The sequence below is a fragment of the Callospermophilus lateralis genome, chromosome 14 (assembly GCF_048772815.1).
Source record: "Callospermophilus lateralis isolate mCalLat2 chromosome 14, mCalLat2.hap1, whole genome shotgun sequence".
NCBI classification, from domain to species: domain Eukaryota; kingdom Metazoa; phylum Chordata; class Mammalia; order Rodentia; family Sciuridae; genus Callospermophilus; species Callospermophilus lateralis.
Window position 1 is genome coordinate 44,511,979 of NC_135318.1, and position 19,076 is coordinate 44,531,054.

Consider the following 19,076-nt stretch of genomic DNA (forward strand, 5'->3'; position numbering starts at 1 on the left):
TAAGCATTGTAGTGAGACCCTGTCTTACAATTAAAAAAATTAAAAAGGCAGGGGATGTAGCTTAGTGTTAAAGCACCCCTGGGTTAAATCCGAAGTACCCCTTCCCCCAATCATAATTCCCCAAATAATTAGATAGTTTGGGATACCTAACCATAGAATTCTGAAATTATTCAGATTCTGAGCTACATCTCTCATATTCTGATTGAGGATCAGAATTCAACATGCTTTATTTCGCTGATTCCTATTAATCCTTTTGAAACTGTGACACATCCTGTAATTCTATTGTCACTATCAACCAATGGTAATGATTACAAATTTACATGAAAATTTTCTGACACTTTGTTAAGACAAGGAAAATATTAGCATTTGTGTATATTAGGTTCCAGAAATACAGTTAAAAAAGAGAAGAAAGAACAGGAAGAACAGGAAAACTATTCTGAAGTAGTAGAGTAAAAAACTGATAGATGTGTAATGTTTTGAACAACCAATAAAAAACGAAGCATAAAAAAATTAGATAAATGATTACCACAAGTATATATATGTATGTGTGTGCATATGTCTAATACTTAAACCTATTCTGACATTTTAGAAGAAAATAACAATAACAACTCAAACTTTACATTAGAACTTAATGATCCAACTCCTTAAATCTCTGAATTGGTAAAAACAAGCTGGACAATGACAAAAAAAGCTCATTTTTAAAAGTTGGGTATGGTGGCACGTGCCAGTAATCCCACCTACTCTGGAGGCTGAGGCAGGAAAATCGTAAATTTTTTTTAAAAAATACTTATTTTTTAGTTGGACACAATACTTTTATTTATTTATTTTTATATGGTGCTGAGGATCAAACCCAGGGCCTTGCACATGCTAGATGAGTGGTCTACACTGAGCTACAACCCAGCCCCAGGAGGACTGTAAATTTGAGGCCACTCTGGGCAACAAAGTGAGATCCTGTCTCAAGAAACAAACCAAAATATCAGAACAAAAGTTAGGTATAATTCCCAATATGACACAATGAAGGAAACACAACATCTGAACCATTTCTGCCACAGAAAAACAACTTGATAACTGTGAGGATACATAAGACAAACCCAAATTGTTGGGACACTGGATCAGAAACTTTGTTTTTTTCTCAGCTAAAATAGAGATCACTGGGCAACAGACGAAACATCATGCCATCATTTCTATCTTTTTTTTTTTAATATTTCTTTTTTATTTGCAGCTGGACACAATACCTTTATTTTATATATTCATTTTTATGTGGTGCTGAGGATCGAACCCAGGGCCTCACACATGCTAAGCGAGTGCTCTATCACTGAGTCCCAGCCCCAGTCCTCATGCCATCATTTGTGTACCTTATTCTTCAATGGTTTAAAAAGAAAACAGTACATGTGTAGGTATATATGAGTGTATATAAAAATAATTAAAAGAAAAAAAAAGCAAATGACAGATAAAATGGTAACAACCGGGGAACCACTGTGAAGGGTATATGTGAGTTCTTAGTAGTCTATTATTTTTATCTTTGCTACAAATTTGTAGGAGGATCCCAATTAGCTGGGTCTGTGCAAATTAGCAAGATCCTGCCTCAAAATAAAAAAAAAACTAAAAAAAGGGTTAGGGATATGGCTCAGTAGTTAAGTGCCCCTGGGTTTAATACCCACTATCAAAACCAAAACCAAAAACTTTTAAAAATGTGGAGAAATTTTAAGAAATGAAATGTGGTATTTTTCAATACAAAATATTCAACATTTTACAAAAGAAATTAGCTTGTGGGTTTCTTTTTTTTTTGTATCAGGGAGGGAAGCCAGGAGTGCTTAACCACTAAACTATACCCTCAGCCCTTTTTAATATTTTTATTTAGAGACAGAGTCTTACTGAGTTGTTTAGCCTTGCTAAGTTGCCAAGGCTGGCTTTGAACTAGTGATCCTCCTGCCTCAGCCTCCCAAGTCACCGGAATTATAGGCATGTGCTTTCAAGCCTGGCGTAGTTTTTATAACTTCTTTTCATGACAAATCTCAGAGATAGAGAAAATCTCAAAGCTAAAGAAAATAACATAATAAATTCTATGTACCTATCATTCTACTTTTGCAATTATTAACTCATGGCCCATCTTGTTTAACCTGTATACTTCCAACCAAATTATCCATATCCTCTAAAAATTATTTTGAAGCATACTCCATATAAAATGATAACTATAATATTTCAGTATAAATCTTTAAAAAATAAGGACTCTTTTAAATAATAATTATCATCTTCAAAAATTTTTAAAATTCATTCTTAAATGAGAAAATACTTGCCAGAATAAGTAATAATAGTGGCATTACTAATCCTGTCAGATTCTATAGTAAAGTTCTACTCTATGTTTCAAAGGCAATTAGTACAAAAATGTGTGCAATCTGTGGCATAACAAAAAGACAACAGTTACTGCGAAACTGATCCTTCTCAGAAACAATAACAGCTGTAAAAAAAACTTAATATTTCCTTGTGCCTTGCACATATTCGAATACTGTAATATATGTTGCTAAAACCAAATTTGCTCCTTAATAGGAGTAAAAGTTTCAATGTTGATTTTTTTCTAAAGGGCATTAAAGTATCAACTATTCAACAAATATATGTTATCTTCTTTTTTCTTCTTAAAGGTCCAAAACAGAATTCAGTATGTAGGGCTGGGACTGTAGTTCAATGGTAGAGTACTTATTTTCATACACAATCCTCTGGGTTTGACACCCAGCATTGGAGGGGAAAAAAAAAAAAAAAGTAGAATCCTCAATCTTAAAACATATCTCTCTTCTAGGCTAACAATTACTTTTAAGACAAGGAAAAGTTCAAATTATAAAATTTTTAAGTCTTAGAAAATTCAGAAAATGAAAGACCTTGAAGACTATAATTTTAGAAAAAAGAGAAGCCAGGTTCAATGGCATATGCCTATCACCATTGCTATTTAGAAGGCTGGAAGGGTGAGTGGGTGGATATTAAGCCCAGGAGTTCAAAACCAGCTGGGAAACACAGGGATATCCAGTCAAAAAAAAAAAAAAGAAAAAAGGAAAGAAACTGAAAAAGATCCTTTAACTGTTTCTTCTCTAGTCTTATCCATCAATTAAATGAAAACAATATAATATTGCCAATGAAAACTGGAATCAAATTTTTGACAGTTAAAAATTCTAGAAGTTAATTATTTAGGATTATCATGATCTGAGTGAGATTTATGGTCACTTTACAATGAATGCCTTTAATCACACACATCACTAAAGATAGAGCAATGGAAATGTTAATATATTTTTCTTTTTTTAAGACAGCAATTTTTGGCATGCTGAGTTATTTTTTTCCCCTAGTACTAGAGATAGAACTAGGGTCTCGAACATGCTAGGTAAACAGTCTATCCCTTAACTGGAATCTCAGCCCAGGACCATTAATTTCAAAGTTATCTTCTAAAAAGAATGGTATTTTTCTTTATTGTCTAAATATAATTAGACAATCAATTCCAAAATTCCTTTAAAAAAAATTGGAACTGGGTAGTGACATGTTACTGTAATCCCAACAATTTGGGAGGCTGAGGTAGGAGGATTGAGATTGCAAGTACAAGGCCAGCCTCAGTAACCTAGTGAGGACTTTGTAACTAAGTGAGACCATGTCTCAAAATAAAAAAATAGAAAGGGCTGGGGATATAACTCAGTGATAAAGCACCCCTGGGTTCTATCACCAGTACAGCAAACAAACACAAAGTATTAAAAATACAGGAAATAAAATTTAAGTAGACATTAAGAGACACCTAGGTGGGGTTGGGGGCATGGCTCAATGGCAATGCAGATGCCATTGAGCCATGCACCCATGTGAGGCCCTGGATTCCATCCCTAGCACCATGGAGAGTGGGAGGATTTAAAAGAAAAAAAGGAAGAGTAAACAAGAAATATGTAAAACTGTAATTTCTAATTAACTCTATAATTGAGTTAACCAAAGTAAAATTGGGAATCAAACACCTTCCTTCAAGGCATAGTTACACTTCAGTTATCATCTATTTAACACTAAAACAATTTTACATTATAAGAAAAAACACTTAAATTACAGTTACATGTTCATTTGTCCTTAAAATAGTTTGGGGGAAAATCCTAAATTTTCTCCAATGGGAAGACACAACATTGGCCTCATCACTAAACTTTCATTTCCAAGAAAATTTAACAAGGGAAAGCAATTTCTTAGCTAAAAGGACCTGACTTGCAAATATCCTAAGGATCTAAAATTCCATTTCTTTAACTCTTCAAATTAAAAAGAAAAAAAAAAAAAGAAAAAAAATCAACATTTAAGAATCTGATTTGAGGACTGGGAATATGTAGTTCAGTGGCAGAGCACATGCCTACCATGTCCATGGCCTTGGGTTCAATTCTAAGTACTGGGGGAATAAAGAAAAGAAGCTGATTTATGCTAATACTGGTTTGTTAAATATCTGTTTTTTCTTTGCAATAAACAAACTAACTGTAACATATTCTGAATTTGCCAGTCACAACTGATCAGAAATGTATTATTTTTGAAAATTTAAGATTACAGTTATGTGTCACGAGCTGTGGGCTGTGTGTAGACATAGGGATACACCACCTGATGCAGGTGAATTTTCCCCTCAAATTCTGCCTAAGAGCCCATAGAGCACCTGAGATGGGTGTGACCTGCCAAGATGTCAATCAACCTGCAGACTGCAAGACATCACAAAGCAAGACTCCGCCCTTAAAACCTTACCCCTGTTTTTGATGTACCTACCCCCTTAAATAAACCCTGGAGCCATTTTGTCTTCCTCTAGTTCAAGCATCCATGTGGACTAGATCTACCAGGGGTTTTGGTTTTGTAAATATATTTCTGAGTGTTTGTGTTTTATTATTTGTTAATTATCTGAGATATTAAGATTTAGGGTACCTAGGATTCCTCTGGCCAAAAGAACCCCGCAATGACACGCTGTCTTCCTCCCTAAAATTATGCTTTTTCTCACAATAGTTTATTAACACTATTCCACAAACAATTCACATAGAACCCCAGAATTATTACTTACATCATCACTCTGCTGGGCTTCTTGCATTACAAATTCTCGAACCATAGATGGACTAAACTCTACTAGATAAGAAAATATATCTGTAGCAGCTGATCTGACTTGCAAATCATCCATGCCCTAATAAAAGGAAAGCTAGGTTATTTAGAGACTGTTAACATTTATTCTTGCATTTACCTTTCCCCCATTAAACCCATGTATTACCTCTAAGGTTGAATTAAGACATTGAACTGCAATCAAAATACACAATTTCTCCATCATTTTCTTTCTTTTTATAAATATTACAATTCTGGGGCAGCTCTCTGATTAGTTGTTGCTGGTTTTTACCATCACAAAGAAATATTCAGATTTTAAATATAAGAATCAGCATAAGATTATAAAGCAACGCTTTAAAAATGCTACCAAAGCTGGGAGTGGTGGCACACACCTGTAATCCCAGTAGTCAGGAGGCTGAGGCAGGCGAATTCAGAGTCCAGAGCCAGCCTCAGTAAAAGTGAGGTGCTACGCAACTCAGTGAAATCCCGTCTCTAAATTAAATACAAAATAGGGCTAGGGATGTGGCTCAGTGGCTGAGTACCCCTGAGTTCAATTCCAGGGAACACCCCCCTCAAATAAAGCTGCCAAAAATTCAGAAAGGGGATTTATTAAAAATATATTAAAAAATTTGAATATGCTTCCATCAAAGCCTTTCAGAATTCTGTCTTTTGTTCTAGACATAACAGGATTACTCTTCAGCAACTGACTCCATCTTCCTTGATTTGCCTAATAGATGATGCTTTTGAAAACACTTCTAGGGCACTTTTATCCCTTTCCCATAACTTAGTTTTCCAAGGCAGTGACTGTGGAAACAGTCCCTGCAGTGCTTAAAGTGTGGTTCAGGGAATCCTATTGAGGGGTCTAATACTCTTTTTTTTTTTTTTTTTTCAGGAAGTGTACAGATTAAAACTATTTTCATAGTATTAAGTAATAGATATTTTCTTTTTCATTCTCAATCACAAATACAGTGGGATTTTCCAGAGGCTACATGATGCGATAGATCTAACAAGTTAAACATAGCAGTAGCTATGGGAATCTAGTTATATACTATGAAGACATTAAAGGGATAAGCAAAACAAACAAAAAATGGGCAAATGATGCCATGCTCTTCACTAAATTATTTTTGATTTGGGAAAATTTTAAGTTTATGTTAATATATAATGGATTATTTATCAAATCAAAATGAATAAAATTTTCTCATTTTAGTCAGGCACAGTAGGGCTCACATGTAATCCCAGATATCTGGGAGGCAGAGGCAGGAGAATCACATTTGATACTGCCCTGGGCAATTTAACAAGACCCTGCCTCAAAATAAAAAATAAAAAGGGATAGGGATATAGCTTAGTTGTAGAGCACTTGCCTGGTATATACAAAGCCCTGGATTCAATACCTATACCACCAAAAAAGAAGTCTCATGTTAATTTTTCATTCAGTAAATGCCAATGGATAAACTCGTATCTAAATTTTGAGAACCATGCCCTGAACCCATATTGTAATACTAGACTCCTGGGTCCAGTCTGCCCTCGTTCCATTCACTGGTCTAAAAAAAAGATATTAAAGAAAAAAAAAAAAAGTAAAAAAGAAAAAAATATTTTATTGGCTTCTATGAAACATACTTGTTACAGAAAATATAATGATCTTTCAAAAACATGAGATATTTTTCTTCACTCAGAGATGTATCATATGCAAATTATAACACTGGTATTATAAATTAAATAAAAATCTGAGAGCTGACATCGTTGTTGCGGTTAATCATTTTCAGGTGAATAAAACTAAATTAAAGAATTCAATATGTCTAACTAAACTCTCTTGAGGTGTCAAAAAATAAAGAATGTAATACATTGTACTACAATGAATTCTTTCCCATCCATAATATAAATCAATTTCAAATTCACAATTCCAAAAGCATGAAAAGAAACCATATAATTACCATTACAATTTCAAGAGCAGGAAGAATTCCCAATTTTGCCAAAGTTTTGAAAAATGCATCCCTGTTTTGAGGTTGTAATGTTTGAGAAAATGCACAAAATTCCTTGAAAAAATTAACCTGTAATGTTAAAAATTATAGTGAGAAGATGATAAACATAAAAATAAACTTGGGCACACTATAATGTGATCTGCCACAGAATAAAATTCACCCTTCTGAAGGATCTTGTCTTTTCATAGTATCCTGGCTTCCCAAAACCTACATTAAAAGAGATACTAAAAACTAGCACCCCCATTAAAAGTAGTATTTCTCAAACACTATTCTTTCTAAACACATTATAGTACAAGAGTGCTAAATAAGCCATTTGAATAGAGACCATCCTATAATAAACTATAGCTGAGTTCCCAATGAGCCCTCAAAAACATGATATAATTTTACAAGTAGAAAGGACATCAGAGATTCTGTTTTAAAACACTGATTTTACAAATGAGAAACCTAAGTAAGCTTGTAATAAATATAACTACAAAGATGACTCATAGCTTTAAGTCATCAATTTTTCATGATTTCCTAAAAATCCTGGAATCTGATTATATTTGAAAAAGGAGCAAACATCTGGTAATCAGCAGTCACTATTCTTTTTTCCCAAACATGTTTTATATCTAAAAATAAAGTTTGTAAATACATTAGAAGATGAAAAATATTTCCAAAAAGACAAACCATGATTCCCTTATTCAAGAAGCATCCTTATACCTCTTGTTTAAAAAGCAAAGAATCTCCCTATGTAAATATCTGTAAAAACAAAAATGTGTGTGGGTTTATAGTTCTGACACTTATCTGATTTTGGGATTTATGAGACACTCAAATTCCCTTACTGGGGGAAAAACACATTGGAACATCTCAAGTTTTCTAAAACATATACAAGCAAATTTTAGAAACTTTGAATGATCATTATATAGTTCAACCTAAATATATATCTTTCATTCCATACTTATTGTTAAAAAAAAAAAAACTCTTAACAAATTCAAGATAAAAGCTATGCATGTCAAAAGGGAAAGTCCTCTTGAAGAATGAAAATTTCAAGAACAGCTTACCAATTCACGCCTTTTATCATCATCTGTAGCCTCATCTGTTAATTGTGCAAAAACTTCAGACAAAAATTTCTCATCTTCCTGCATGAAAACAATTACTATGAAATATTAACAGAAGTATGTTATGTTCAATTATGATTTACACAAACTATAATAAAAATTGATGAGAAGTAAATAGCATTTTCATTCCTGAAACCTAAAATTTCAGAGTATATTTATAATTTTCCATAAACTGAGTATATCATTCACTTCTAGTTATACATTCAATAATATATTAATTTAGCTAGAAATCTCACTTATAAAGGACTTTTTTTTTTTTTTTTGTACCAAGGATTGAACCCAGGGGTATTTAACCACTGAGCCACATCCCTAGCCCTTGTATATGTATTTTATTTAGAGACAGTGTCTTGCTAAGTTGCTTAGACCCTTGGTAAGTTGTTGAGGCTGATTATGAATTCGTGAGTCTCCTGCTTTAGTCTCTGGAATTGCTGGGATTACAGGCATTACCACTGTGCCTGACTGTAAAGAAATCTAAACAAAAAGAGATGTCTAAAAGGTGTGGCAGCAACTCACTTTGATACTTTTTCCAGTACCCTTTCAGGGCCTACTTACTCTTTATTTTATGTAAACACAATTCATAAAGTCAGCATACACAGCAATACATGGGTGCACCCATATGTATAGCAGCAAGTCACAATAGTCAAATTATAGAATCAGCCTAGATGTTCATCAAACAGATAAATGGATAAAGGAAATGTGATATGTGGATGCTAGAGAATAAAAAAGAAAAAGAAATAAGGGGAAGGGGGAATCTCATGAAAACAGAAAGGAGACCAGTAGAATACAAGAAAGAGACCAGGTGGAGGGAAGAAGGGAGGAGGGAAAATATTTCTGGGTAATGAAACTGATCAAATAAGGTTATGTACATGTATGACTATGTTGAGAAAACAATAGTTCAGCCACAGCGGGGTATGCCTATAATCCCAGTTATTCAGGAGGACGAAGCAGGAGGATCTCAAGTTCAAGGCCACCCTTAGCAATTTAATAAGACCCTGTGTCAAAATAACAAAAGAATAAAAAGAAATAAGTGGTAAAGTACTCCTGGGTTCAATCCCCAGTATCCCACCCCCCAAAAGCAGGTAAAATTATAAAGTCATTTAAAACATAAGAACTCAGTATAACAGTCTACAGATAACTGGAGCAGAGTCTTACATGTTGTTGTGGTCTCTAAGAATATAATTTTATGAAAAACCACTACATTTTACTTCATTTTGATGACTCTGAAGTATTAAGACAGGTAAATATTAATTTCCCTAGGTACTGCTTAAAAGGAAAAACAAAACATATAGCAGAGTATGTATTTTTTTAAATTTAAATGTGTCTCAAGTTCCGAGGTTATAATTAAAACGTTACTTGTGGTTGTATTTTGGTGATTGATTGTGTTTTTTATTTTTGCTTCACTATATTTTCTAAAATAAGCAGAACACGAAATTATAAAGGAAAAAAAATGTTGTCAAGATTGAAATTCACCTAGGTGCTGTGGTGCACACCTGTAATTCCAGTGATTTGGGAAGCTGAGGCAGGAGAACGGCAAGTTTGAGGCCAGTCTCAGCAGTTAAATGAGACCCTAGCTCAAAATAAGGAAAAAAAAAAAAGACTGGGAATATGGCTCAGTGGTAAAGTGCCCCTTGTTCAGTTCCCAGTATTGCCAAAAAAGAGGAAAAAAAAAAAAAGAAATTTGCTTTGGGAGATTTATATCAAAAACTGCTAAAAGAATATAACTGAAATTGATGCGTTTAAGCTTTAGTTTTATTTTCAGAATTCCTTCTCAAATAGTTTCCATTAGTTTTAACAGCATGTTTTACAAATGTTTGTAGCAATAATATATGGAGAGCTGAGAGTAAAATCAAAAAATACCTAAGGATGTACTTCATCACTTAAATCCTTTCTTGAAATACACTGGCTTTCATCAATGAAAATCACTGGGAGACTGGGGATGTATACAGTCCAGTGGTAGAGTTTTTGCCTTGCATGTGTGAGGTTCTGAGTTCAATCCCCATCACCAGGTGGGGGAAATCACTAGATACAATCCTAGAAAGTATAATATGCTCACCCACTAACCATCAATGAGTGCTATTTAAAGACAAACTCCTTCATTTGCCTAACTCAAAACCATGTTTCCTTCCTTACTGACTTCACCGATTCCTTATGTACTCTGGCCTGCATCATCCATCTTCTGAGGAAACTCAAATGTGTATGCAATCTATCATTTATTCCTCAATCACTTTTTCCCCAAATAATTCTGGTCTCAACATTTCTTTTGGGGGATGGGGAGAATACTTTAGCAGGGAACTACATCCCTAGTCCTTTTTATTTTTTCTTTCCATAAAGGTTCTCACCAAGTTGCCTAAGGTCTCCCTAAATTGCTAAGGCTCACTTCAAACTTGTGATCCTCCTGCCTAAGCCTCTCAAGTCCTGGTATTACAGGTGTGCACCACTGAGCCTGGCTGGTCTCAATATTTTTAATTTAATAAATAAGTACATATTTACCTCCATTCGCACCTTCTATAAATTCTTATCTTCCTATATCTCTCCCAATTAAATCTTCATCCTTTCCTGTCTGAAGATTAACTCTGTCAGAATATTTTCATAGGAAAAAAGTTCCAACTTCTTGATAAATGCAATTTGCCAATTAAATTCTTCTTATATGACTCAGTACTTGTGAGCTGACAGCTGGAACTACATAAAATATTATACATAGAAGTAATCTCAAGTGTTATAATTCATCGGAAGAATGCTTTCTGATTCCTAGTATATTTTCTATGGACTTCAGCATTATTATTATTGATAATATTTCTTAAGATACACAAATAAACTGTTCCAATGTAAATTAAGAAAGTAAATTAAGACAGCTTAAAAGCCCATCACATAGTTGGAATGCTTTTTTCTGAACTTGCTCCTCAAACTAATTAAACTAATCCCTTTAGATCTTTTAGTTTTTCTTTTCTACTTGGTTTTAAGAACTTTTATTTAAAAAAACACAATTGTGTGGGATAAATTGTATGTGGCTGTTTTTCCAGGTAACACAACAAAACCTTGTGGGAGGCCAGGTGTGGTGGTGAATACCTGTAACTACAGTTGTCAGGACGTTGAGACTGGAGGCATACAGGCCAGTCTAAGCAAATCAGCCAGTATCGTCTCTCAAAATGAAAAAATAAAGAGGGCTGGGAGTATAGCTCAGTGGTAATGGGCCCAGGGTTCAATTCCAGTATAGTAAAAACAAAACAACAATAACAAATCCCACAAAAAATCAAAATAACACAAAACAAAACAAAATACCTTGTGGGAAAAAGGGGTTACTAGAAGTTGGTGTGGTGGCGGACGCCTGTGGTTCGGGAGGCTAAGACAGGAGAATCCTGAGTTCCAAGCCAGCCTCAGCAAAAGTGAGACACTAAGCAAATCAGTGAGACCCTGTCTCTAATAAAATACAAAATAGGGCTGGGGATATGGCTCAGTGGTTGAGTGCCTCTCAGTTCAATCCCAGGTATTAAAAAAAAAAAAAAAAAACAAAAACAAAAAACTATTTCTAAAAGTCTAAATCAAACGTCTTTGCAATCATGTAAAAACAGACAAAATGAAAGAGAACCTGTTCATCATTTTTAGAATCACATAAATAAATTTAAATTTAGATCAAGCTTTGTGTCATCATTCAAAGATTGCCTAGTTCCATGAGTGGACTTATCTTAGGCTAGCTAGTAAATTCAGAATTCAGGTCTCCCAAATAATAAGACAAAATAAAGTCACACCTAGCAAATAAACTTTGGATAGGTTCCTGAGTTCAAACTTAAGAATGGAACCAAGCAAAACTCAAGCAGAAAGGACCAAATCTAGTAAGATAATTTACTATGTTCAGTCTTATACCTGAATCCAAAAAAAGTCTTAAACACAAAAGAATCACATCATAGCAAAGGGCTTTTTTCTTTTAAAGTTATTTCTAGATTTTATGTATTTAATTAGTAACTGAAATCATTACTATAACCTTATTAACTACAGAATATGTGGGGGAAAAAAAAAAAGAACCAAACCACTAATACTGCTGGGTTTGTGGTATGCTCAACTTTTACCTATGGAATAGTGAAAATATTATATTCAAACATGTTAAGGAAGCAAACAACTGACAACAGTTAGCTTTAGATCAACTCTATCATTTCCAGTAAGGGGAGAAATTAAAACTTATTGTTGTGAGAAGGATGTCATTCTGTAGTTATTTGTGAGGAAATGATCTCATTTTATTGGCTTTTAGGGATTTAATTTATAAAATACTTTTTGAGCACAGCAGGGCGGTCCACACTTGTAATACCAGATACTCAGAAGGCTAAGGCAGGGGAATAACAAATTCAAGGCCAGAAAAACCTGCAATTTATTAATTCGATCTTAAAATGAAATAAAAAGGCTGGGGGGATAGCTCAGTGGTAGAGCTCAATCCTCAGTATCATGGAGTTGGGGAAAGTTTGAAGCATATTTATTCATTCTGCAACAGGGGTTTTGATCTATAATTAGCTAGAAAATTCAGATGAACTAAAATTTAATGCTCCTATCTTGACGATTTAAGAGAATGTCCACATGTATACTAGAGCCATTATGTACTTCAATGTAATTTCTCAGTTAATTAACCTAATTTAAGCTATTATTTATATGAACCTTTGTACTTCCTTATTTTGGTCCAGTTAGATAAAACGCATACATTTTCACTTGCCTTATTTAATTCATGCAACAGCAGACTAACACTCACTTAAGAAACCACAGATATGCATACTAGAAAACCTGAAAACACCTAATACCTAACTAGAAACTTCTATAAAGAAACCCAAGTTGGGCTTTAGGCAATGAGTAGAGGCTATGAACCACAATCTTAATTACTTTCCTTCTCATACATCTTTTTAAGTAGAATTCAGCATTACTGCTAGCACATGAGCCATAATTGACTTGTAAATACTAGATAAAAAACCCAAGCTCCTATGTATTATAAAAGAAACTTAATTATGTGCATGTTTAACCTTCTTCTCACTCTTTATAGAATAATGAGAAATTTCAGTTTGGAAAACTTATAGTTTGTAAAAGAATCATCTGGAATATATTCTACACTAAAAATAAAGTTACAGTAACAGAAAGATAAATATTGGTTGGAAGTGTCACAGAATAAAGTCAAACAGGTAGTTAGTTCATAGTACTTGGGCATTTCAGAAAATGAATCTCACGAACCAGAAATGAGTAAGACTTTCTTTTTTTTTTAATTCTTTCAAATTCTATTTATTTATTTATTTATTTTGGTACTGGGGATTGAATACCAGAAACATTCAATCAATGAGCCACACCCCCAGCCCTATTTTCTATTTCATTTAGAGACAGTGTCTCACTGAGTTGCTAAGCACATTGCCATTGCTGAGTCTGGCTTTGAATTTGTGGTTCTCTGGCCTTAGCCTACTGAGCCACTGGGATTACAGATGTGTGCCACCGTGCCAGGCCAAATTTATCTTCAGTTTTGTAGTACTGAACTTCATTTTGGGGACTGAACACAGGAGTGTCCTGCCACTGAGCTACACTCCCAAAACTTTTCATGAGAAAGGAACTCACTAAATTTCTGAGGCCAATCTCAAACTTGTGATCTTCCTGCTTTTGTCTCCTGAGTACCTGGGACTATATGTATGTGCCCATAGTACCTGGCAAAACTTTCCTTTTTTTAAAGTTACAGTTGATTTATATTATAAATCTCACAAACCTGTTATAAAATATAAGATGACAAATATGTATCACAAATATTTATAGATTAACTTGCACAAATTTTTTAAAGTATAAAAGAGCATTTGATGATTCATTGTTAAGGGTTTGGAAACCCTTCTGAAATCAAAACCAGTTAACTGGAAAGCTAATTTTAAGATCCTGACAATAGGTTCTTTACATCAACTATAGATAGTGACTCCCATCTCCTGAGACTGTAATCATTTTGTCTATAACAACATCCTGAATTGTATAGTATGGTTTACAAAACAAAACAAAACAGGTCTTATATATTATAAAAAGAACCTGATGTGTAAGTTTAAACTCCCTCACACTTACTGCAGGAGAGTAACAAAAAACTCATTATTTGTAACAATGATTTGGAGACAGATATCCTATACAAAATATAAAGTAACAATATAAAGGTGAATATTGGATGGAAATATCATAAAAATAAAGTCACATAGCTAAGTACAAAGTCTCAATGATTTGGTCTCAGGATCCCTTTAAACTCTAAAAAATTATGGAGAGCCCCAAAGAGTTTTATTATGTGGGCTACATTTATTGATATTTAACACAATTAAAATAACAAAGGAAGCCTTTGAAAGTATTAATTTTTAATAAGCCATTATGTGTTCAAGTAATTATATATATTTTTAAAATTTTTAGTTGTAGATGGACATAATACCTTTATTTTATTCATTTATGCGGTACTGAGGATGAAATTCAGTGACCAACACATCTAAGTGCTCTACCACTGAGCTACAACCCCAATCCCTCAAGTAAATATTTTAAGTAAGAAACAACTATATGATTCTATATTTTTAAAGTTTAGAAAGGAGAATGGCTCTTTCACGTTTTTTTTTGCAAATCTCTTTAATGTCTGGCTTAAAAGACAACTAGATTCTTCTCTGCATTCAATCTGTTGTGAAACACTGATTTGGCTTTAGTTTATGAAAAAATAACACACTGACATGAAGCTGAAAAAGGGAAAGTCTCATGAACTCCTTTGAAAGGGTTTCAGGGACCTCCAGAGTTCACAGACCACATTTGGAGAACCATTACCCTAAGTATATAACAGCTGCTCAATAAACTTAGTGACTGTTAAGGAAATAACAATGATAATTATGTAGGAAATTGTTTATACTCTAATATCACAGTGTAAAAATCTTCAAATGCATGATTATTATATAATGAGAATGTAAAGGAGTAACATGATAAACTCTTATTTACAACTGAAGAACAAAGAATAAAATCAACTTTGCAAAGTCAATAACCTAAGTATCATTTCCTAAAAATTACTCTTTTTCAATGTTGGTTGCACATTGAAGTTATCTGGGACATTTTTAGTACAAATACTCATACAGACCCCAATAATAATTGTGTTTTTCAAAATGAAATAAAATATGTTAAAAAAAAATAGTTGCATAAGGTGAGGGATGCTGCTTCAGTGGTAGAGTGTTTGCCTAGCAAGTGCAAGGTGTGGTGGGACATGCCTTTAACCCTAGCTATTGGGAGGCTGAAGGAGGAGGATTGCAACTTCAAAGCCAGGGTAGGCAACTAACTTTGAAGATCTTTTCTCAAAATAAAAATAATAAAAAAGACTGGGGATGCAGCTCAGTGTAAAGTGCCCCTGGGTTCAATCCCCAGTACTATAAAAACAGGGTTATTCATAACGTAACTCCATTTAAAAAACACAAAAAACTTAAAATAGCTGCATGAGAATACTTACAAATACAATTTGTGTTAAAAAAAACTTTTCTCCTTCACAAAACAAGATAAAGTCAAATTTTCTATGCTTGATAGTACATTTAAAGTAAACAAAGTAGTATTTTTGAATACCAGCTTGACATACGAAGGAACTACATATCTGAAAACAAAATCGTGAAGAATTACTTTACTTACCTGCAACATGCTGACTATTTCAACTTTGTTGAAGAAAATAAAAGATGTGAGAGTAGAAAGAAAATTCTCTTCAAAAACCGATGGTGTAGGCAAAATGATGTCCTGAATATACTGTACCCTGTAAGTCTGATGTATTTTTTGCCTTAGTTCAGAGTCTGTAATTGGTATAACTTCTTTAAACTTTGCAGTTTTGGTCAAGAATTCTCTATGTCTTTTTGGCTGAGCCAAAGCAGGATCATATTCAAGGCATCCCACAACATCCATGATACACTCATCAGAAAACATCACCTCAAAAAGAGTTGCCTTATTTAGGAATAAGATTCCTCTAATAATTTCATACAAATGATGTAAGCCTTCAGTGTTTTCTAGGTTCTCACAAGCTTGAAATAGCTGCAGTAGTTTTTTAATATAGCCTTCATTTTCCAAGGCCAGAGCCAGCTTTTCCCTACGGATAGGTGAGGAGAGAACTGAGGTAACCAAGTCAGCAATCTCTTCAAGTTTGTTGAGTTCACACGTGGGCAGGTCAATTAGATGACTGGTTTCAGGCATTTCTTCAAATCGTTCTTCTTCTGATTCATCAATGAGGTCCTGTGTGACTTCTACTGATGGGTCCTTACCTTGAACCTAAAATTCAGAAGTAGAGCTGGTTATCTTAAAATTTAAAAGAATTCCAACATTTTGGAAATCAACACACTGACCAGTGAATTTAAGTAGTTTAGAGTTACCTGAGTCTCAAGTAACTGACCACAGATAATTTCACCTCTTAATTTTCCACCCTATATTTTCAGGATAGCCTGAATATTTCAGCTGATATTATATAACTGTATAGTCATTTGATCTTCACTATATCCAATAATTTTCCATTTTAAAGAAGACAAACTCTTCTATTTCACCTCCCCCGACCCAGCCACTAAGTATGATATTTAGCAACCCATCAGTGTCACACTGGCTGGGATGAGGATACTACTAAGTTTAAACCAAACTAAAACCTCATTCCTTATAATGAGTGAGAAAATAAGATTTCTCCAAAATGCCTTTGAAAAATACTTTGCTTTTGCTACAAACCAAAAGAAATAAAGTCTAATTTTAAAAAACGATATTCAGCCAGGCGCAGTTTAACACACCTATAATCCCAGCAACTCAGGAGTCTGAGGAAGAAGGATCAGAAATTCAAGGTCAGCTTCAGTCACTTAGTGAGACCCTGTCTCAAAGTAAAATCTAGTAAGTGCTGGGGATGTAACTCAGTGGTAAAACATCCCTGGGTTCAATTGCCAGCGTCATCAAAAATGAATAAAATAAAAACCCAAGAGAACAATATTCATTTAACATCTGTGATAAAGCCTCCAACTTTTAATCTATATCAAAATTACAAAACAATAAATAGCGAACTATTATGATTCAGATTGTCAACTCAGGTTAAGCAAGGCTAAAACAAATTTTCTATAATAAAGTACTCTATTCAACAACAAAAAATAACTTTTCATAAAATTTTTCTAATTAACACAAGAATGCAACTATTGTCTTCTCCACTTCAAAACATCCTAAGTAGAAATGGTTCTACAAATTTCTGTATCCACCAAAGCAACACATGAAAAAAAGATCTAAGAGTTTAGAGAAATGTAGATACACAGATGCACATAAGTTCTTTTTCTACTAGAGATGAATATTTTTACTTTTGATTTTTCAACAGTGTGGCTGGGTTTGGGGAAACTGACACATAAGTAGCAAGATCATAGAGCAATTCACATAAAATGCAAAGATGATTCAGAATTTCCTTCAGTTCTTGGTGTGTGTGTGGGGGGGACTTGGGTGGAGTGAAGGGGAGCAGGAAAAGAATTATAAAAGTAGCAGTACTTGAGATCTTCAGAAGCCAAAGATGGGTAAAATTTAGATAGGCGATAAACTATCTCAAAACTCAAAACTCAAGGGAAACTGCACAAAGGCAGAGAGACAGAAATATATGTGACATGCAAATGCCAAATACCCAGACTGGAAATGTAAACTGATGGCAAATCATGGAATGACAAGCTAAAACACTGAGAAATTATGCAGGAAGTGTAAGTACAGAACCTTCTTAGAAAGTTAATGTGGTTGAGCTGGGGATTAGAGCTCAGTGGCAGAGTGCCTGCCAAGCATGCCCAAGGTACTGGGGTTCGATCCTATGCATGAACAAACTGGTGGGGGGGGGGGGGAAAGAAGGAAGGCCATGTGTGTGTGGTGGAATAAATATGGAATAAATTTTAGACTACAGACAAATTAGAGCATTATTCTAAAGTTTACATGAGCAACTGATTTTGGTGGTGGTGGAACAGATAAGAGAATGGATAGATGAGGAAAAACTAGAAGAGGAATCACAAATGTCTATATAGTATAAAATGTGTTACCAGCAGGATTACAAATTCTTGCATTAGTTATGTTCTTCAATACACTTATTTTTAGCTGTATAACTTAAACTGGTCAATAAAATGCAAGCAAAAAAAAACCAAAAAACAAAACCCACATGTAATATCTGGGCAAAACTTTTAAAATCCCAGCAACTAGGAAGCTGAGGGAGGAACATTCAAGTTTGAGGACAGCCTGGCAGTTTAGCAAGACCTTGTCTCAAAAAAAGAAAAAAGTTGGGGGAGAAGAGTGGTGGTGTAGATAGATGGCAGAGCACCGCTGGGTTTAGTCATCAGTGTGGTACAGGAAGTCAGTGCTCTGATGTTACTTTCCTTTCCACTTTGCAATATTTTAAAAAAATTAAAATGTGTTCTCTATCAGTCTGGCCCCTGAGTGTCTGTCAGAAGCAAAGTATCTTTCCTTCTAATCCTGGCCTACACTGGTCAAATAGGGAGATGCAAACCCAATCCAGAACCAAAAAGTAAAACATAATTTATAGGAACAATAACTAAATGTATAATCAGCAACATACACAAATCTTTCAAGTAATCTATACAATAATTAACCCTATAGGACTATCAGAGTGGCCAAAGCTAACATTCCTTCAAATGTTGGAAAACTTAGCATAAAAATCAATGACAAAGAGGAGAAATAGTAACTGAGGGCAAAGGAATTAATAAATGGGTAACGCAACAAAAGAAATTCAATGTTAATAACTGTGTCTCAAGAAAGGTTCAGAGCAAGATGATAGGATCTCCTAGCTCAATTACAACAGATGCCTAGAATGGTGAAATATTATGTCTTCCAAGATCATCTCTGCTCTGAGAACCTGATATAGGTGAATGGAAGCCTGTAAACTCTGATGAATGACATCTCTGACATTTTATCATATAATATTATGATGAACTGGACTGTTAATGACTGAAGT

The 19,076-nt window shown here is 34.1% G+C and overlaps 1 protein-coding gene across 3 annotated transcripts in view; it reads right to left on the reverse strand.

Annotated features, from left to right (window-relative positions):
• Positions 1–19,076, reverse strand: part of Ppp4r3b (protein phosphatase 4 regulatory subunit 3B) — a 64,377-nt gene that overhangs the window by 29,647 nt on the left and 15,654 nt on the right. For 2 of the 3 annotated variants that reach the window (XM_076833166.2, XM_076833168.2), the window contains exons 4-7: positions 15,767–16,390; positions 8,087–8,164; positions 6,999–7,115; positions 5,036–5,152 (exon numbers count right to left, since the gene is read on the reverse strand). In XM_076833166.2, coding sequence (XP_076689281.1) covers positions 5,036–5,152; positions 6,999–7,115; positions 8,087–8,164; positions 15,767–16,390 — 936 coding nt within the window. The remainder of the gene's footprint in view (positions 1–5,035; positions 5,153–6,998; positions 7,116–8,086; positions 8,165–15,766; positions 16,391–19,076) is intronic. The other variant, XM_076833167.2, reaches the window with a different exon arrangement.